At 42.1% G+C, this 22,280-nt stretch overlaps 1 protein-coding gene across 1 annotated transcript; it reads right to left on the bottom strand.

The window, feature by feature from the left end:
- Nucleotides 1–5,576: 5,576 nt before the first annotated feature.
- LOC310879488 (protein PBDC1-like) lies at nucleotides 5,577–13,625 on the bottom strand. Its single transcript, XM_083794219.1, has 6 exons — nucleotides 13,587–13,625; nucleotides 11,896–11,961; nucleotides 11,232–11,291; nucleotides 10,965–11,105; nucleotides 9,702–9,813; nucleotides 5,577–9,568 (listed from the first exon to the last, which is right to left on the bottom strand). Exons 1-6 carry the CDS (start codon nucleotides 13,614–13,616, stop codon nucleotides 9,474–9,476), a joined length of 504 nt encoding a protein of 167 aa, XP_083650345.1. The 5' UTR covers nucleotides 13,617–13,625; the 3' UTR covers nucleotides 5,577–9,473.
- Between the last annotated feature and the right edge of the window lie 8,655 nt (nucleotides 13,626–22,280).

Genomic DNA, 22,280 nt, shown 5'->3' with positions numbered 1-22,280 from the left:
GCATCATGTTATGCTTTAGCTATTTAAAAAATAGCAGATCTACAAGCTCATATCGCGCCACCGAGTGGCGCGATACGAGCTTGTAGGTCTGCTATTTTTTGAAAAAAATCGAAGAGCGACTGACATTTTTTTTGAATCTGATCTCAGGTCAGAATGAGTTCATCAGACCCAGTGTGTGTCCGGCGGAAACCTCGTATGAATCTGATCTCAGGTCAGAATGGGTTAAATAATCACACAAACAAAAACACGATACCATCCTCCGGTGTCGCCTCTTTTACGTTGTTGCACCGATCGATTCATTCCCCGATTTAGGTTTTTTTGTCGTCTCCCACCTGACCCCCCCCCCCCCCCCACCCCCACCCCACCCTTTTTTGATATATACATATATAAATATATACGGGGGAGGGGGTGGGTGGGGGGGAGGGGGTGGGACGGGACACACACACACACACACACAACTTCTACGCACTCTGGAAAGAGGGAAACCATGGACCGGAACACGATGAGATGAGAGGAGGCGGGCGCCGGCTCCGGATTTTGGAATGGAATGATTTGGGGGTGGAGGGGAGGGGGGGGGGAGGAGGGGGGAGGGAGGGGGTGGTTTAAACATAGTAACCTGCTTTCTGCCTGCCTTGTATAGAGAAAACAAACAAAAAAAACACACACACACACAAACACACAACACAAGTGTAAATTTCTTTTTTCATAACATTTTGAACAATGTTTATAATAATGATGATAATGATGATGATGATGATGATTGATGATTGAATTCAAAAGAAAAAAAAATCAACCAGAAAAAAAGTGTGACTGATCTTTTTACAGTGTAGTGAGTCTAGTGCAGCTGTCTTTAAAAATTGTGGGAAGCGAGCTTTTCACAGCGAGGGCGGGCGAGAGAGAGAGAGGGAGAGAGACACCAACGAACGAATGAACGAATGAGAGAGAGAGAGGGAGTGCGTCGACGACTTGAGTTATGGAGTATTCGTGGATGATAGAGTTCTTATTACGTTAACGTATGGCCTGCTTTATGTTTGGACTGCACGCTGTGCCCAATCAAAATCCCCATGTTTCTATGTCAGTCGTTCTCAAACTATTTAATTACTATTTGAAGGACCCCCAAGATTATTATGTAATTGGCCGCCCCCCCCCCCCCCCCCCCCCCCCATCTCAAAATGTTGTTCCAGGGACCCCCCCCCCCATCTGAAAATATGTTGTTCCAGGGACCCCCCACCCCCCAGAAGCAAAGATTTGAGTTGGCTCTGAAAGAATATATTATTATATTATATTCAAAGATTTGCATCACATTTTCAAGATTTATTTTTCAAAAAAAATAGCAGACCTACAAGCTCGTAGCGTGGCACTCGGTGCCGTGCTATGAGCTTGTAGATCTGCTATTTTTCAATAGCTAAAGTATAACATGATTCCTAAAAACACTACAAGGGGTTCCCGCCCCAAAAATGGGTTTAAAACCATCTAAAAGCTAAACATTGTGAGCTTGTAGATCGGCTATTATTAACGGCCAGCACGCGACTACAACATAAACCAGGCCCTTTTACACACCGGTGGTGATTATTTATGAAGACTTAAAAAAAAATATATATATAAAAATTAAACTCTTCTAAAAAAAATGTGCATCAAACAATATTAGTTTATGCCTTTTTGTTTTAATTAATTCATGGCAAAAATCAAACCTCTTTCCTGAGAAAAAAAAGAAAAAAAAAAAAGCGTTGCTTTATCTCCACGTAATCAGGACCCTGTGTGAATGTACTCGAGACACAATCAGTTGTGGGGAGGAGAAAAAAATAAATATATATATATAGATTTCTTGGGGCGAATTAATCGCGTAACAAAAAGGAATAAAAGTCCTCTCCGGTGTGTAAATAAAGACTTTTAGGGCTGGGTTTGGGTGAGGAGGAGGAAGAGAGACCTACACTACCTTGAGAAGGAGGAGGAGGAGGAGGTTGGGAGTCAGACCACATTTGTACAATACATGTTTCTCTGCCCCTCTGGGTCGGAGTCGATGTAAATAAAATAGCCATTTTCCCTTCTTCTTATACGACAGCCGACAGGCGGCACGACCAGGCCAGGCCGGGACGGGACGGGGGGGGGGGATATGGGGTGAGGGGGGGGATGGGGGGGGGCAGCTCGCTGACCCTCTTCCCCCCCCCCCCCCTCCGAACGAGACCCTGTTGCCCTGAGCCCTTCTCCACTACAGTATAGGTCTGATGTGCATACGATAAACACACACTTCGCTTTTTCTCCCCATTTCCTTTTTTTTTTTTTTTTTTTTTTTTTAGCAGTCTGATTGATTTTGATGTGCAAGCAATAATGGTAATAGCTCCATTTTACCCTCTGGTAGGCCAGGTGGCAGTCTCACACCATTTTGTTTACACTCCTCTCTTTGGATGGATGGATGGATGGATGGAAGGCCGGGGACCCCCAGTTTATGGGACCGACCGACCGACTGACCGCGTTCTTTAGAAGTAAGGGTCCTGCAGTGGAGTCCGTGTGTGTGTGTGTGTGTGTGTGTGTGTGTGTGTGTGTGACCGACCGATTGCGTTCTTTAGAACTAAGGGTCCTTGCAGTGGAGTCCTCTTGTGTGCGAGTGTGATAAGTGTGTGTGTGTGTGTGTGGTGAAGGGAAACAAAATGGCTCCCTGGTGACTGAGTGTGCGTGCCGTGTCCCATGGTGCTGTGACCGACTGCTAGAACCTCCTGACGGTGTTTCTGTTTTTGGGGGGGGGGAGGAGGGGAGGGCCCCAAACAAGCCAGGGTATCTAGGCGGCTTCTCGCCTCGCCTCGAGACTATTCTTTCTGCCTGCATTTATATTATGCTCCCGTCGCACCGACGAGAACGGCCGACGCCCTACGACGAGCTCGCGACGCGTCGCGACATTCCGCGACGCCTCACAAGCTATATGGTAGGCTCCTGCTGTTTTCGTACGACGGAAAGTGCGAATCGGGGCTTTTATAAAAGCTGGAACGCCCGCTGGTCCACGGTGTCAGAGCTCATATCTGAAGGAATTTAAACCGATTTTTCGTTTTTTTTAAATGAATCTCAAGAAACCTATGGCGTCAAATCCTCTAAAAAAACGGCCGGGAATTACAGAACAGTATAAAAGAAAGAGAAACGACCGCGGACGGACGGACGGACAGGAGTATAACTAGCAACTTTGTTGTTCCTTCTTCTACGACGTTGCTGCTAACTGTTTGTGTGAAACGACTAGCTCATTAACCATGCCAGCACTCATGGATGTTCATTTTGAGTTTTCTTAATTTCTTTTTTTTTTTTTTTTTGGTTTGTTTGTGTCCCTGATGTGAATGTTTTGGGTACATAGAGTGAATAGCTGTTGGACTTTGTTTGGATGTCTGCTACTTATAGTGTAAGCATTGTGACTGCAAATAAACCTCGTTGGTTTGTACACTTTTGTTTGTCGCGGTCTCATTTTATATAATACGATTTTAAAAACAAAACAAACAAAAAACGTTCTGAAGCTTGTTAGATGTACTCTAAATATCTTCGCAGCGAAACTAGCCGAAGCATTGTTGTGACTGAGCTAGGGTGTCAAAGGGTTAAGTCCTACTTAACCCATTTAGACCTGAGGACTGTTCTACCAAATGCCTTCTAAGTCCTGACACCTGAGGACGATTCTACAAATGCCTTCTAACTAAGCATAGGAGGCCTTTGCTATGTTTCACCATGTTTCAATTGAAACGGGCCTCCTGCACCCTCAGGCGGGCTCCAAGCTCCGACTGACCGTCAGCCCCATTTTGAAACTAGCCTACACACTTCCACTTGGTTTGAGCATAGATATATAAATCTATAGAGACGGTACTGGATGGGAGGGGAATCCCAGTGCCGTCTCTATTATTTATATATCTATGTTCAAACCGAGTGGAAGTGTGTAGGGCGAGGAGCTAGTTTCAAAAAGGGCCTCACTTATCAGTCAACCCCCACCACTCTTGGCCCTCTCTCTCTCTCGCTCACTCGCTGCCTTGCTCTCTCCCACAATGTTAAGTTACACTTATTTCCTGTTAAGAACCTGCAGCGTAAAATGTGTGGCATTGGGAGGTAAAGGGGAGACACTTTATTGTGAAGGGACTACAGGATGAGGTGTTGTTGCTGTGTAATTGTCGAGGGTGATGGCTGTGTGCGAACAGTCAAAACTATTTGTATCAATACGCCTGTATCAACAGAATAATTATGTCATAGGTATATATGGGGGCCTCCAAGTCCTGACAGTTTTCTGAAAAACCTTTCTTTCTCTGTGGTTCTCAAACTATTTCATGTCAAGGACCCCCAAAACTTACTACATGTAGGTTTTGGTGTTTTAAACTTACATGTAAGTTTTGTAAGTTTTAAACTTGCAAGTTTAAAAACTTCCCCCCGGCAGGAGGCAGTCTTTTGAATAGTTTTCATTTAGTCTTAGTAACATTTTAGTCAACTGTAGTGTTAGTCTAGTTTTAGTCGACTAAAATGTATTTTGGCGGGCCTTGATGGCGTCGGAACGGCTGATTTTACACTTGTTGAAGATAGCAGATCTACAAGCTCACAACGCACCGCAGCTTGTAGATCAGCTATTTTCAGCATGCGACCAAGTGTAAAATGACTTACACTGGATCTCTTCTCCGGAGACAGAGTTGCTTCTCCCTCTTTGCAGAAGTTATTGTAATGTTTTAAAGTCCTGCTTTTTGGCCTATCTATACAGGTATATAAAGTAGTGTCTGTCATGTTGAAGCATCGGGCAAGAAAGCCTATCTCCACTTGAGCTGGATTGGGGTGAAGTGGTATATAAAATATGACACGTGGTGATAATATAATGAATGACGCATGCAACTAACTGACAATATCCAAAATCAGAATACCAACTTTGAGGCAGTATTGCTTTGTTTAAAAAATAATATATAAGGGTTTTATAAATTTTCTGATGTGTATATATATATTTTTTTTTTTCATTTCTAGGAAAAATGAACATTTTCGTGGTTTCTTCCCGAGAGCAGAGAGATATAAAAGTTGTGCTGCATAGAAGCCAAAATAATAGATGTAGGCCTACAGCACGTGATTGGGAAGAAAATGGATGGATCACATTTGTGCCAGCAGAGGGCAGTCAACGGACGGTATGCACTATGAGCATGCATGATGCAAATAGGACTTTTCTGTTTGCATTTATGAGCCGTCAAGGCCAGATTGTTGAGTGGTGCAACCACTCCCTTACGGAGCTATGTGTGGGTCATGCCAAATAGCACTGAAACCAGTCTTACTCCAATAAGTCGGGGGGGGGGGGGTTGCTATGGCATTTTTTTTAAATGAAACCTTAACTCATGCCTCGTTTGGCCAAAATTCATGGCACTTGACTCATGGGGAATTATACCAACAACCATTAGTATAATTTAGTCCACACCACACCTTTGGTGGTTCATGGTTTAGAACCACTGGTCTGGCCATCTTTGGGGTTATACATTTAACAAACACAAAAGGACACAAGGTACTAATAAGGTTAAGACAGGTGTTTATTTATGAAAGAGTGGTGGCTGCCATGCATGCATTTATGTTTCCATATGGTCTTTTTTTATTTGTATAGGTTTTTACATTATTATCTCATCAGGGCTTGAGGCTTTAAGGACAAAACAGCATGGGTACAATCAGGTAATGTATTGATCCTGTGGTCGTGTCCGTCACACAGGGGGGTACAGGGGGGGGGAGGGAGGGAGGGAGGGGGGGGCAGATAGTAGTGGTTCCCAAACTTGTTTTGGCCGCGTGCGTGCACCCCGTTACATCCCGACCTAGCTGACGCACCCCCACCCCACATGCGAATGAAATAAACGGAACATTCTAAATTGGCCACCTGCATATTATGTCGCATAGGCTACAGTGTATATAGACATATTTCCTATATATGAACCTGAATATGGCATATACTTACCATATATGGGCATAATTATGTTCATATGTTTAAAATAATAACCACAGCACCTGCATCACCATTTTCATGCCACGCACTCGCGCATCACAGGGGGGGGGGGGGGGGGGGGGGGAGGGCACGCACCCAGATAAACCCCAAAACTTCTATTTCACTTGGGGTTTTTTTTTTTTTCATTTCATTTAAAAAAACAAATTATACGGAACATAAAAAAAAGGGCTATTTACTTCCCCCAACCTATAAAAATGGGGGTGCTCTCGGTCTATCGCTTGGGAACCACTACTGAGGGTATTAGGGGGTTGTCCACTCAGTCATACTTCGACACAGACTGAGCGCTCTTATAGGGCCGATTCATACTCCTATTTTACCGCTGTTTCGGCGCTGTAGTGCCGAAATGATTTCGGCTCGTCAGAAATTTCCAGTAGCACCGAAGAGCCGACTTTAGGACGGTACCCCCCCCCCCCCCCCAACATCAAATGACGTCACATTGTAGGCTCTACAGAGCCAGATGACGTCACATTGTAGGCTCTACAGAGCCAAATGACGTCACATTGTAGGCTCTACTGAGCCAAATGACGTCACATTGTAGGCTCTACAGAGCCAAATGACGTCACATTGTAGGCTCTACAGAGCCAGATGACGTCACATTGTAGGCTCTACAGAGCCAAATGACGTCACATTGTAGGCTCTACTGAGCCAAATGACGTCACATTGTAGGCTCTACAGAGCCAAATGACGTCACATTGTAGGCTCTACAGAGCCAAATGACGTCACATTGTAGGCTCTACAGAGCCGAACCGACTTTTATTCGGCTCTAAAATAGGAGTATGAATCGGCCCTTACTCTGGGCCTCCTCCTCCCCCCCACATAGTAGTAAACGTAAACATACAACGGTGATACAAGTAGGCAGCAACTCAAATCACAGTACAGTACTGTGGAACTTTAATTTGAAGGAAAAAAAACTAACTGAAAATACAGCAGCACAACTTTGCTGTCGTCGTCATTGTCGACGGAGGAAAAAGCAAGGGATTGTTTTCCGATAACGTTTTACTGCATCGTATGAAAGACGCACTTTATTTAGAAGCCTCGAGCTGGTGTGATTTATTTTTAAAAGGTAGGGTGAAATATTTGGGTTAAAACAAAATGGGTTTTTTTTTCATTCAAAATGATAAAGCTCTATATTCGGATAGTATTCATTGCTCTATCAGTGCAGTGGTTTTCAACCCTTTTCATATCAAGGCCAACTATTTGTTTGGGAATTTGAGCCACAGAACCATTTGATGACATTTAGCTCCTCGGATCCGAATCTTTGAATATTTTATTGTCGTCGGATAAGCTGGTTGAAAACCACTGCTTTAGTGTGTGTGTGTGTGTGTGTTCAGCAACGTGGGTCTCAATACTCTCTCCGGCTCTTTAAACAGAAAATACATTTTCAGGGTGGGTTGCCTATTTATCCATCTATCCTGTAGGAGTTCTCCTCTCTCCTGATTGGATGAAATTGGTATCCCCGACCTGAAAATATATATTCTCTTTGCCGGAGAGACCCCTGTTACTGAACAAACACTCTACATATATAGCAATGAGCCACGAATCAAAATACAGAGCTATTTAATTTTAATTTATTTCGGTTTTTTTAAACAACTAAAATCTAATAATCCCTTATTATTACCCTACCTTTTAACTACAGGGGTGAATCTCCCCTGTCAAATGGAAAAGGACTAAACCTTGATATTTAATATGCTTTGATGACTCTGATGAAGACCGCAAGGTCGAAACGTTAGTCGTTTTGTATACTTAGCACCCAAATAAAAGGCTCTAAATGTCCGTGTTGCTCCAGTCTCTCCTCCTTATGCAATTTAATATGCTTTAGTTTTACATTACAGGACCGATCTGAGATGAAAGAAACAATCGTGTCTCTAAAGCTGCAATCAATAACTTCTCATGAATAAAACATCTGACTAGAGTATGTTACAATATATAAATACAATATAACTTAACGACTGCGGAAGGCATTTCAGCCTCTGGGAGGAGACCCGTGTTCAAATCTCTTGATTATGGGACATGAAAGTTACTGATTGCAGCTAGAAGTAATTATTTTTTTGTTTTCCAGCTCTTCGGCCCCGGTTCACATATCACGTAATTGTTAGGCTTGATTTAATACTTTGTTGCGCATTGTTGGTGTCGCACGGCGAAAATAGCAGATCTACAAGCTGACGACGTCACAGCGTGACGTGGTTGTTGTCCGCGTGTAGATCAGCTATTTTCGGGGCACGACATGCAGGTGCACGTCCAAGTAGAAATCAGGTCTTTTTTACACTGCTTATAATAACTTTGCATTCCTATGAAACAGACTGATCTCACAGAAATATCTACCGGTACATACACGACTAGGAAAACCCCCGAAATCCGTACATATGTTACACTACTACTGTTTTGATCGCAAACAGAGGCGTGGCTTTCACTAGTATGGAAGTGCTATTTCAGCGTGGCTGGGTCGGTCAGGCTGGGTGAGTTCAGTACAGAAGTGCTATTTCAGCGTGGCTGGGTCAGTCAGGCTGGGTGAGTTCAGTACAGAAGTGCTATTTAACCGTGGCTGGGTGAGTTCGGGTTTGACATTATTTACTATTTACGAGTCGGCTCTATACTGAACTTCGCAACGCTCAACTCGCGGGCCGCTCGGTGGTGTCTCTCGTGGCTCAGGTTCGGTAGTAGCCCTGGAACATGACTGCCATGATAATTATCATGACAGTCATGCAGTAACTTTGCCCTGTTTTTTGCAGTCGCTGCATTTACAAGATTTCCGTATATATAAACATTCAGATTTCAAATATAAAGTACTCACAAAGTGTCCCACGGGTGTTAGTTAGTAGCAGCGCGAGCGATTAGAATTGCTGCGTCCCGCGTTCTTTAATAAAAAGCATTTTTGTCCGAGCTCTCCGGCTACTTTTTTCAAACGGGGTTCGTTTGGGAAATCCACAGTTGCACACCGGGAGCGCACTCGCCTATTAGTCTGTATTGGCAGGGCGGTCAGCGTACCTATATCGAACACACCGAGTGCCACCCTCCTCCCGACCGATAGGGGCGCGTAGTTGAAAGCCAATGGCAAAATAACACCTCGGATAAAAATGCTTTTTATTAAACAACGCGGGATGCAGAAATTCTAATCGCTGGCGCTGCTACTAACTAACACCCGTGGGACACTTTGTGAGTACTTTATATTTGAAATGCGAATGTGTATATATTTTAATTATTTGTAAATGTAGCGTCTGCAAAAACCAGGGTGAAGTTGCGTCATGACTCTCGTATGAATACGAGAGTCATGTTTACAGGGCTAGTTCGGTAGAGACAGCGCCCCACCGTCATTGTCTATGGGGAGGATTATATGTACGGAATGGATTTTGTGGCTTTTCTAGTCATGTATGTACAATTCCATTACGTATTTCTGTGAGATGGGGTTGCTATGAAAACAATACAGGCCTCATTCCTTGGTTAACGGGTTACATGGCTGTAGAAGGCGGTCTTGGGAAAGGCATTGGGATTAGTGTTAATTAAGCTAGCTCTTATTGTCACTTTTAGAATTGAAAATAGGGCTGTTCAAGCCCTCTCTGTTGCGAGCTATCTCAATGGCAAAGAACTGGATCCTGGTAGCTGAAAGAGAAGAAGACGACGGGAAAAACAAATGTGTTAATTGCAGTACTAGCAACTCTATCCACAACGGCATCCTAATGTGTTCTCCTGGGTTATTATTATTATTATTTTATTATTATTAACGGCGACATACCGAATATGGTGTTCTCCTCCGTGTAGTCCCGTTCACAGTCCAGGCGGAGGAGAGTGCCGTAGTTGAAGTCGTCGATGACCCCGTCAAACTGGTTACAGAACGGACGCCATTTCTACACGCAAACAACAGAGGATGACCCCGTCAAACTGGTTACAGAACGGACGCCATTTCTACACGCAAACAACAGAGGATGACCCCGTCAAACTGGTTACAGAACGGACGCCATTTCTACACGCAAACAACAGAGGATGACCCCGTCAAACTGGTTACAGAACGGACGCCATTTCTACACGCAAACAACAGAGGATGACCCCGTCAAACTGGTTACTGAGCACATTTAATTCTGGGTTTGGAATCAATGCAACCGACGCAGTACACTCAGTGGCGTTTCCAGGAATTACATTGTGGGCAGGCAAGATGTGTTAATTGTCGTCTCCCCGCGCACAATCATAGCACTAAAGGTTTTCAAAGAGATATACCTGCCAGACACCAGGATACAAAGGGCTGAAAGGCATGCATTTACATTCCAATGGGTGATTTGAGGGTCACGCTCTACCGCAACGGCCAATCAGCTGTCCACTAATAGTTCTCATGTCTTGTTTTTGTCCTCTTTTTTTTCTCATTGTATGGATTTTGGCCTGCAGGCAGAAATGGATCAGGACTGCCTGCCCTCGCCTTATTGTAGATACGCCTCTGAGTACACTTCAAGTTCATATTTATCAGTATCAAAATGCATATTTTTTTTATATATATATAATTAAAATCTTAGTGTTTGCCAATTATTTGGGGGCCCACTTCCAATACTGTCGTGGCCCACAGGTTGAGAAGAACTGACTTAACCCATTCTGACCGGGAACCCATTTTGGTGTCAGCATCATGTTATGCTTTAGCTATTGAAAAATAGCAGACCTACAAGCTCGTATCGCGCCACGATACGAGCTTGTAGGTCTGACATTTTTTTAATCTGATCTCAGGTCAGAATGGGTTAATCAGACCAGTGTGTGTCCCGTGGAAAACCTCGTATGAATCTGATCTCAGGTCAGAATGGGTTAAACTGGTAGTCTAGGTTGTTGCCACACTAACCAAAATGTTAACTACCACAATGCAACTCCAAAACATTGGCAAGCTAATTTCTCTGTAGATTAAAGACTGATACCGGCAATTAAAAAGAAACTCTGCACATAATATAAACGGACAAAGTACAAATTGGCTTGTGCGTGCCGTGTACACAAATATCTTTGATAACTCTTTCTAAAAACACACCTCTTTGCCCTCGTCAGACTTGAGGCCGTCTGGGTCGAGCGGCTGGATGCTGAGGTCGCTGAAGGCTTCCCTGAAGGAAGTGTAGATCTTATCGTCCTCCTTGGTCAGCTTCAGAAACTTAGGGTCAACCGATGAGATGAGCTGAGGAGGGAACGGAGTCGTTCATTTACAATAATAATAATATTTATTATTATTCATTTACAAGTGCAACTAAGTATAAATGTGATTTAATGTAGTGAGTGTGTAGAAAGCTTGAAGCAGTCTTACATTGAAGTAGACCTCTGCGTGGTTGTAGGCTTTCATTGCCCACATCACCTCCAGTTGGGGCTGCAAAGCACAAGGCAACATGACTTTTCTGAAACCATTCATGGTTAATGGAAGACGCGTCTGAACCATGTATTCTGTTGCCATTTCAGTTGACCATTTGAGTCAAATCTCTTTAATATTAATTAAAACAACTAATAGCTGAAAACAGACGATCTGAAAGCATTCAGGCTTCTGTGGAATTAAAAATGACTGAAATTAAGTCGTGGCGACTCAGAACTAAAAATGCACAATTATTAACAAACGCAAAAACACAGTAGCAGTAACTGGACCGGGAACACCCAGTCAGTGACAATAAGGCTAATAATATGTGAATTGTTTTTAAATACATATCATCAGTGACATTAACCCATTCTGAACGGGAACCCATTTTGGTGTTAGCATCATGTCGTGCTTTAGCTATTGAAAAATAGCAGATCTACAAGCTCATAGCGCGCCACCGAGTGGCGAGCTACGAGCTTGTAGGTCTGCTATTTTTGAAAAATCGAAGAACGACTGACATTTTTAGAATCTGATCTCAGGTTAGAATGGGTTAATCAGACCAGTGTGTGTCCAGTGAGAAACCTCGTATGAATCTGATCTCAGGTCAGAATGGGTTAACACTTACATCATTTCCATAGGCCTCAGCTGGAAGAGACAGTGCATGGGCAGCTGATGACATGCCCTCGATGCCCTGCAACAACATTAACATAATTATACATTACATTATAACATTATTATATCACCACATTTAACTATTGGCCAATAATGAATAGATTAAGACAGGCATGTATTTGCAGAGCAGTCGTTCCCAAACCCTTTCATGTCAAGGACCCCCAAATTGACACTAATTAGCCCTGCGGGTGTGGACCCCCATTTGAAAAGATATGCCAGGGACCCCCACATGAGAAGACTTTTAAGGCTCTAGCAGAGATTCTCAACCCGTTTTAATTTCAAGGACCCCCTGTTTGACATGCATTAGTCTACGGACCCCCATTAAATGGCATTTCTATCTCTGGGACCCCCAATTTATATTGTAAAATCAATGTTAATTTAACTCTGGGAGTGTACAAAGCATGCATATTTATAGCCCCAGATTAAGACTATCATACATGGTATTTTATCGGTTTTGGCATTTGCATACAGCATATCTATGATACGTCTTGATTCAAGGCTATAGTAGCATAGTTGTAGGAAATAACCAAGAATAGTGTATGGGACAATTCCACTACTACTTTCTGTAAATATATATTCTGTGCCGGTTATAATGTTTGGAAGCGCTCGTTAGAAACAGCCTTGCGCACCACCCGTTTCGAAATTGCACACAATGCAGGATGCAGCAGGATGTTGCTTTTGGGAAAACGATCGAGCACTTCCAAACTAAAACACAAAATAATCACCTTATTGACAGAAAGTAGCTCATAACATATGTCTACGGTGGATTTGTATGAAACGGATGAAGCAGATTGAAAGAGGATAATTCAAGTTTGGCGTAGAGCTGCAATGTTGGTGAGTTTAACACCATTTAATACAAGCAGATCGCATCCCATTATACAAAGGAAAAAAAAGGACTAACACAAACGGACCTCATTTTAATTGTATGTTTGTTGTGGGACTAAATCCACTGATGAAAGATATGGTTGATGTTTGAGAAACCATTTTAGGAGATGGCTATAGGCAGGCTATGTGTGTGTGTGTGTGTGTGTGTGTGTGTGTGTGTGTGACTGTGTGTGTGTGTGGTGGTGGTTGGACAGTCATTCACCACAGCTGAATCTGCTTTGGCATTGATTGCATTAAGAATGCATTGAAAAGGTGTACAAGAGCCGAGGTGAGCACGTAAGTCCATCAGTCAGTGTGTTAAGTTGTAAACATCATCTGTGTTATGTTGTGTAGTAGCCTCAGGTACATAGAACAATGTACAAAAGGTGCCCAATTCTCTTGCATTCATTTATATATGATCTCTAAAACAAATTAGCTTAAATTCTGCAACCAACTTGGGGAGCAATGAAACACTCTGTTGTAGGCTACAATACAAAATACATTTAATTGTGTATTAATTGAAACATTAATTCATGTATTAATGTTTAAACCTCCCTATAATGTAGGCTTTAATTAAAACGAACCACACGTGTTTTTATGTCCATAAGCATATAAGGCATAACAATTAACGTTTGCAATTAAAACTGTTAGTATTTAAGTCGTTGTTGATTTCTGAGGAATATAAATGAATGTAATCCTGATCATTAACCACACCGTTCCACTCATGGACTCATTGTGCGTTTAAAATACAAACATAAGAACATAAATACAGATGTTTACCAGAGATGCGAGTCCATTATTCGACGCCATGATGCCTGGTCTTGTGTGATGATCTATGCTTCGTTTTACGACGGTGTCGCACGCCAAAAACGAAAATAGCAGATCCACAAGCTCACAGCGAGTCGCGGATGTGACGCTGTGTGGGCTTGTAGATCTGGCCGTTTTCTTCTTTTGGGGTTTTATTAACGGCAGCTTTTACATCCTTTGTGTTCACACTGTACCGCCACCTTCTGGTGTTCTGGTTAACTCAACAACAGTATAGTATGGTCCTGAATCCGTTATATCTTGCGGTGCTGCAAATTTCAAATGTGTCCCAACATTGAAAAACGAAAATTGGTTTATTTTATATTGTCCAGTGTGGCTTTTTCATGTTTTATAATTATCAGTGAAGAGGTACTTGTCTCACATAGTAATAAAGTATCAAAACCCATTGTAGTAGTCTGTTACAACAGTACTGGTTCCCAAAGTGGGGTCCGGGGACCCCCAGGGGTACCTGAGGGAGTTCCAGGGGGTCCCCAGGCAAATTAACCCTTATTTTGTACACCCTCAGATTTCTCTATACTTATTTGTACACTCTCAGAGTTAAATTAAATTATAATTTTGCAATATAAATTGGGGGTCCCAGAGAGCCACAGACCCAAAACTTTATCTTAATTAATAATACATGAATGAATGAATTAATTAACTTTACTCTTAATACATTTTTGCCGATGTTTCCGGCAGAGCAGGCCTCTCATTCTGTGGACCTTAATGACCAAACGAATAGGAAAAAAATCACACCCGTGTGAAGTGAGGGGCGCTAATACATTAAAGTCTAACTCATGTTTCTATGATTAGGTGATGTAATGGTGATGTAAAACAAACAGTGACAAAACAAACATTAAATTCTCTTTATTGTTAATGGCATTTAATGTTTGTGTTAGGGACAAGATGGTGTAAATTTTCCCTTCATTGTCAATGGCGTTTTTTAAAACAAACTGAATTGAACTAAAAACAAACATTAAATTCTCTTTGTAGATCTGTAGATCTTTATGGAAACGGCCATATATGGAGCGTGTCACAAGGCGTGACGGACTGACGACCATATATGGTGGCGTGACGTGTCACGAGGCGTGAGGGGCTGACGACCATATATGGAGGCGTGACGTACGGATCGACGGACGGAATGACGGGTTTTGCAGGTTTTCATACAGTTCTTTAACCTTTTAACTCTCTGCCTTTCTCTCTCTATCCCTTTTACACATGATGCACATCCTGAGGATGTCAGACAGACAGATGGACTGATGCTTTATTTAGACTCTAGAGAAGATCATCTATTTTCGGAACACACCCATATGGGAATGGTGTCGTATCGGTAAACTCTAAAACCCCCAAGTTAAAGGAGAATTCCATACTAAAAGGCTTTCTTACCTTTCTTTGTAGTTGTTACGTCCCCACCAAAGAGGTCCAGGTGTTATTTTGTGCAGAAGGTCCTTATTGCCATTGGCTATTTCCCCTACCATAAGCCCTCAATGAATTGCATTGAATTGAATGGGATTTGAATGGGTCTATGGGGTGTTGTGCTAATTCGCTTATTTCCATCGCTCAAAATTATATATTTTTTGTATATAGGCCTATCCTCTCTTCATAATGTAAATAATATCTCAAGCGGCACACTTTACTACTTATTTCGATGGAACTAAGCAAATTAGCACAACACCTAATAGCCCCATTCAATTCCCATTCCATTCAATGCAATTCATTGAGGGCTCATGGTAGGTTGAAATAGCCAATAAGGAGGTTTTGCACAAAACACCTGGACCTCTTTAATGGGGACGTAACAACTACAAAGAAAGGTAAGAAAGCCTTCTATCATGGAATTCTCCTTTAATGCTGAGCTGGTGAGATGTACTTCAAAAACATTATTGTTTTTCCCCTTTGAAATAACATCAATTCACACAATCGCATAATCACACATTCAGTCGCACGCACACCTACACACATGCACGCTCACACGCACACACACACACACACACACACATGCAGCTAGCACATCTGTGTGCAATTTGAGCTGTGTTTTTTTCCTCAGATGTCAGAAGGTAGAACCTCCTGCTCGCTCGCCCCCGCGCGCATGTACAGTATTCATGAAAGGAGACAAAGTAATGAAAGGTTTAGATAGAATAGGGGTCTTCAACGTTGATTTATTTTGTTATTTTGTCAGTTCAACCGACTTCACTGTAGCCTAGTAGCCTTTTCATAAATTATATTTGTACTTACTGTAGGCTGTCTGCTGTCGTGAAAGTTTATAGTTGGAGATATTCAAAGTCCAGCTGTCTGCCGTCCATTCTCTCCCACCCCTCACTGGGGAAGATCCCAGGAGGAAAACAGAAACGGGGTGAGTCTTCTTGTATTCCTCCCACCCCTCACTGGGGAAGATTCCAGGAGGAAAACAGAAACGGGGTGAGTCTTCTTGTATTCCTCCCACCCCTCACTGGGGAAGGTTCCAGAAGGAAAACAGAAACGGGGTGAGTCTTCTTGTATTCCTCCCACCCCTCACTGGGGAAGATTCCAGGAGGAAAACAGAAAAAGGGGTGAGTTGTCTTGTTACCGTTCAATGACCCCTTCTGAGAGAGAGAGATGAAGCAGCGACCCACCCACCCTATATTTTCAGACATTCAACCACTTGAAGCCAATATACTGTATCATCCCTATTCTGGTTTGCAAAGTATTGTGGGTTTAAAGGTATATTCAGTGATTTCACTCAAAAAACCTTAGGTTCGTTTTTGGCTCATCCAATCAGGATAGAGAGCCAAAAACGAAACCTAAGGTTTTTTGACCCCCAGGGGTTAACTGGGGACAGCACACTCTATAGTAGAGAGGATTATCACAACAAAACAAAAAAATAAGTGATATTTGAATTAAGTGTAATCACTGAATATACCTTTAAGAGGTTAATGTAAAAAAAATAAAAATCACACTGTTTTATTTGCATCGCACATTTCAACAACAAGGCAATTATGTGCCAAGCAGAACATCAAACAAAGCAAACACATTTATACATACATTGGGATGCATAAAACAAAATAGGTAAAAAAATAACAAATACAATTACAGTGCAGAAGACAAACAAAACCAGTGCAGTGGCAAACAAAGTTTTTATATAAAATAAATAAGAATACAGTAAGGGTGAATTTGCTGACCGATTCTGTAGCGCAAGCACAGAATCTGTTCTTGAGAGATTACACAATGTCAGTCAGGCCCTATAGGTGTTAGGCAGACAATACACTTATGGATGGAGTCTCAGTCTCATTCTTCAGATGGTGTTTTATGGATGGAGTCTCAGTCTCATTCTTCAGATGGTGTTTTATGGATGGAGTCTCAGTCTCATTCTTCAGATGGTGTTTTTATGGATGGAGTCTCAGTCTCATTCTTCAGATGGTGTTTTATGGATGGAGTCTCAGTCTCATTCTTCAGATGGTGTTTTATGGATGGAGTCTCAGTCTCATTCTTCAGATGGTGTTTTATGGATGGAGTCTCAGTCTCATTCTTCAGATGGTGTTTTATGGATGGAGTCTCAGTCTCATTCTTCAGATGGTGTTTTATGGATGGAGTCTCAGTCTCATTCTTCAGATGGTGTTTTATGGATGGAGTCTCAGTCTCATTCTTCAGATGGTGTTTTATGGATGGAGTCTCAGTCTCATTCTTCAGATGGTGTTTTATGGATGGAGTCTCAGTCTCATTCTTCAGATGGTGTTTTATGGATGGAGTCTCAGTCTCATTCTTCAGATGGTGTTTTATGGATGGAGTCTCAGTCTCATTCTTCAGATGGTGTTTTATGGATGGAGTCTCAGTCTCATTCTTCAGATGGTGTTTTATGGATGGAGTCTCAGTCTCATTCTTCAGATGGTGTTTTATGGATGGAGTCTCAGTCTCATTCTTCAGATGGTGTTTTATGGATGGAGTCTCAGTCTCATTCTTCAGATGGTGTTTTATGGATGGAGTCTCAGTCTCATTCTTCAGATGGTGTTTTATGGATGGAGTCTCAGTCTCATTCTTCAGATGGTGTTTTATGGATGGAGTCTCAGTCTCATTCTTCAGATGGTGTTTTATGGATGGAGTCTCAGTCTCATTCTTCAGATGGTGTTTTATGGATGGAGTCTCAGTCTCATTCTTCAGATGGTGTTTTATGGATGGAGTCTCAGTCTCATTCTTCAGATGGTGTTTTATGGATGGAGTCTCAGTCTCATTCTTCAGACGGTGTTTTTATGGATGGAGTCTCAGTCTCATTCTTCAGATGGTGTTTTATGGATGGAGTCTCAGTCTCATTCTTCAGATGGTGTTTTATGGATGGAGTCTCAGTCTCATTCTTCAGATGGTGTTTTATGGATGGAGTCTCAGTCTCATTCTTCAGATGGTGTTTTATGGATGGAGTCTCAGTCTCATTCTTCAGATGGTGTTTTATGGATGGAGTCTCAGTCTCATTCTTCAGATGGTGTTTTATGGATGGAGTCTCAGTCTCATTCTTCAGATGGTGTTTTATGGATGGAGTCTCAGTCTCATTCTTCAGATGGTGTTTTATGGATGGAGTCTCAGTCTCATTCTTCAGATGGTGTTTTATGGATGGAGTCTCAGTCTCATTCTTCAGATGGTGTTTTATGGATGGAGTCTCAGTCTCATTCTTCAGATGGTGTTTTATGGATGGAGTCTCAGTCTCATTCTTCAGATGGTGTTTTATGGATGGAGTCTCAGTCTCATTCTTCAGATGGTGTTTTATGGATGGAGTCTCAGTCTCATTCTTCAGATGGTGTTTTATGGATGGAGTCTCAGTCTCATTCTTCAGATGGTGTTTTATGGATGGAGTCTCAGTCTCATTCTTCAGATGGTGTTTTATGGATGGAGTCTCAGTCTCATTCTTCAGATGGTGTTTTATGGATGGAGTCTCAGTCTCATTCTTCAGATGGTGTTTTATGGATGGAGTCTCAGTCTCATTCTTCAGATGGTGTTTTATGGATGGAGTCTCAGTCTCATTCTTCAGATGGTGTTTTATGGATGGAGTCTCAGTCTCATTCTTCAGATGGTGTTTTATGGATGGAGTCTCAGTCTCATTCTTCAGATGGTGTTTTATGGATGGAGTCTCAGTCTCATTCTTCAGATGGTGTTTTTATGGATGGAGTCTCAGTCTCATTCTTCAGATGGTGTTTTATGGATGGAGTCTCAGTCTCATTCTTCAGATGGTGTTTTATGGATGGAGTCTCAGTCTCATTCTTCAGATGGTGTTTTATGGATGGAGTCTCAGTCTCATTCTTCAGATGGTGTTTTATGGATGGAGTCTCAGTCTCATTCTTCAGATGGTGTTTTTATGGATGGAGTCTCAGTCTCATTCTTCAGATGGTGTTTTATGGATGGAGTCTCAGTTTCATTCTTCAGATGGTGTTTTATGGATGGAGTCTCAGTCTCATTCTTCAGATGGTGTTTTATGGATGGAGTCTCAGTCTCATTCTTCAGATGGTGTTTTATGGATGGAGTCTCAGTCTCATTCTTCAGATGGTGTTTTGTGGATGGAGTCTCAGTCTCATTCTTCAGCTGGTGTTTTATGGATGGAGTCTCAGTCTCATTCTTCAGATGGTGTTTTATGGATGGAGTCTCAGTCTCATTCTTCAGATGGTGTTTTATGGATGGAGTCTCAGTCTCATTCTTCAGATGGTGTTTTATGGATGGAGTCTCAGTCTCATTCTTCAGATGGTGTTTTATGGATGGAGTCTCAGTCTCATTCTTCAGATGGTGTTTTTTGGTGGTTTTATGGATGGAGTCTCAGTCTCATTCTTCAGATGGTGTTTTTATGGATGGAGTCTCAGTCTCATTCTTCAGATGGTGTTTTGTGGATGGAGTCTCAGTCTCATTCTTCAGATGGTGTTTTATGGATGGAGTCTCAGTCTCATTCTTCAGATGGTGTTTTATGGATGGAGTCTCAGTCTCATTCTTCAGATGGTGTTTTATGGATGGAGTCTCAGTCTCATTCTTCAGATGGTGTTTTATGGATGGAGTCTCAGTCTCATTCTTCAGATGGTGTTTTATGGATGGAGTCTCAGTCTCATTCTTCAGATGGTGTTTTATGGATGGAGTCTCAGTCTCATTCTTCAGATGGTGTTTTATGGATGGAGTCTCAGTCTCATTCTTCAGATGGTGTTTTCTGTCTCCATGCAGATCACAACACTGTTGTTTTCAATAAGACATTAGAAACAGATGGAAGAGACTGCAGGAAAACCAACCGGGTGGGATGTCTGAACACAACCAGAGAGCTGCCTGGAAGAGACTTCATTGCTTCAAATTACACTGTGTGTGTGTGTGTGTGTGTGTGTGTGTGTGTGTGTGTGTGTGTGTGTGTGTGTGTGTGTGTGTGTGTGTGTGTGTGTGTGTGTGTGTGTGTGTGCACATACAGGTTTGTATTACTCTACTTGTGAGGTCATCAACATTTTAGGTCGGCCTGCCGGGTTTTATGAATGCCAATTTAAGTCTAAAGCCACACAAAGCGCAGACTGGCATTTCTTTGGGTATATGACACTGGCACGCAACTATAGGTATAAATCATGTTTTAAATCTGATTCCAAACCCTACAATTGAACCTCTAAATGTCTGATTGTAATCCTATACCAACCTGAATCTTTCTCTAATTTGCACAACGTATCTCTACAAATATCATTTCTCAACCATAAAACAAGATTCTCTCTTGTGAGGACCAGGAAAATGGCCGCCACAAATCTCATGTTCTGCTACACCTGTGGAGACAGTTGGTCCTCACAAGTATAGTACAGTAAGTATACTGTATACAACTACACACACACACACACACACACACACACACACACACACACACGCAATTAAGTTGCGGGTTATAAACCTGAGCAACATAAAATCATTCCAAATTGAAGCTTTAGCGTGTATAGCACATAATAAAAGAAGAATGCTGTGTTTAGATAATGACTAGGTAATTCAAGAGCACCACATGATTACAATGTTGTTGCTTATTTTTCCAAATTTGTAGTTTAAAGCCAAGGTGAGTCGGCGAGGCCTCATGTCACCTAATTAAATCCAGTGGTTCTCAAACCTTTTCAAGTCAAAGACCCCCAAATTGATATATTATTTCCCAGACACAGACAGACAGACATCCATGTGAAAATGGTTTGTGCTATAGAAGAGACCCCCAGAAGAGAAGATCTATCTTTAAAGAAACATTTCCAAACATTTTCCATAAAAAAAGGGAGAAAACTAGCTTGTAGATCTGCTGTTTATAATAGTCAAGATATAAATGGATAAAGTGGTTAAAATGATTCTCTCCAATCTTTTCTTCTTTTTCTCTCTTCTCCTTTCTTCTTTTTAATTCTTCTTCTCTTTTTCCCCTCTATCGGAGGGGGGGGATAACTGGTGGGTTTTAAAAAATGAGAAAAATCCAAACTGACTACCATGAAATGCATCTACCGGTAATTATATGTATATGCATGTACTTATGTATAACATGTAGGTATGCAATGTGTCACTGCAAAGATGTGGAATAAAAATAAAATTAAAAAAAAGAAAAAAAGATTGAGATGCCATACTAAGTACCTTTGTTGGGGACCAGACCCCACTTTGAGAACCCATACTGTAGTAATGAAGAGACTATGATGAATAGGAATGGAATGTACCTCCCACACTGACTGACCCTGCAATCTTTGACTCTGCATCAAACACAGTTACACTTAAATCATTTAGACCTAAGACTATAAATTCTAAAAGTGTCTTCTAAATCATGACAGTTTTCTGAAAATCTTCTCTGAATCTTTTCTCAAACCTTTTCACGTCAAGGACCACCACAATTATATTTAATTGGTTAAAAGAGCTCACTGGGAAATAATAAATATTCAAAGATGTACATTTTCATGATTTTTCAAAAAATAGCAGATCTACAAGCTCGTAGGGCGGCACACGGTGCCGCACTATGAGCTTGTAGATCTGCTAATTTTCAATAGCTAAAAGTATAACATAATGCTAGAAGCACCAAAAGGGATTCCCGTCCGGAATGGATTAAATCCTCACATCTGGTCATGATTAAACACATTAAAGGAAGGTTGTGTGTAACCCATTGCTTCCCAACATAGTTTGATCTCTTAAACATATCATAAAGTAACATATCATGTATTTTTTCTAGGTATCAATGTGTGATATCACATGTCAAATATGTGTCTGTTTTTTCTGGGTGCGTCTTGTCTCTCATTTAGAGGTCAGGGGTCACTAACTGACCATAACATGATAAAGCAGTCTCTCTTTTAGTCTTATCATCACAAGAATGTTGTTAGAGGCTCCAATCCTCTCATCTCTCTGGGCTCGCTCTTTCTTTCTTTCTTCTCTTCCTAATTTCTTCCCCAGCTAGGCAGGCAGGAATGTGACGTGCTCTGAAGGCTCCTCCCCCGTCATGTGCAGCACAGAGTGAGGTGACTGAGAGGGGGTGCAGGGCCATGAGGGAGCCATTCTGCAGTGTGACTGACTGGGGAGTGGGAGAGGAGAGGAGAGGAGCTGTGTGACTGACTGGGGAGTGGGAGAGGAGAGGAGAGGAGTGGAGCACTGTGACTGACTGGGGAGTGGGAGAGGAGAGGAGAGGAGCTGTGTGACTGGGTGAGGAGAGGAGAGGAGAGGAGAGGAGAGGAGAGGAGAGGAGAGGAGAGGAGAGGAGAGGAGAGG

The sequence above is a fragment of the Protomyctophum parallelum genome (assembly GCF_964188405.1).
Source record: "Protomyctophum parallelum genome assembly, chromosome: 21".
Taxonomy (NCBI): domain Eukaryota; kingdom Metazoa; phylum Chordata; class Actinopteri; order Myctophiformes; family Myctophidae; genus Protomyctophum; species Protomyctophum parallelum.
This window is presented reverse-complemented; position numbering and strand designations above follow the sequence as displayed.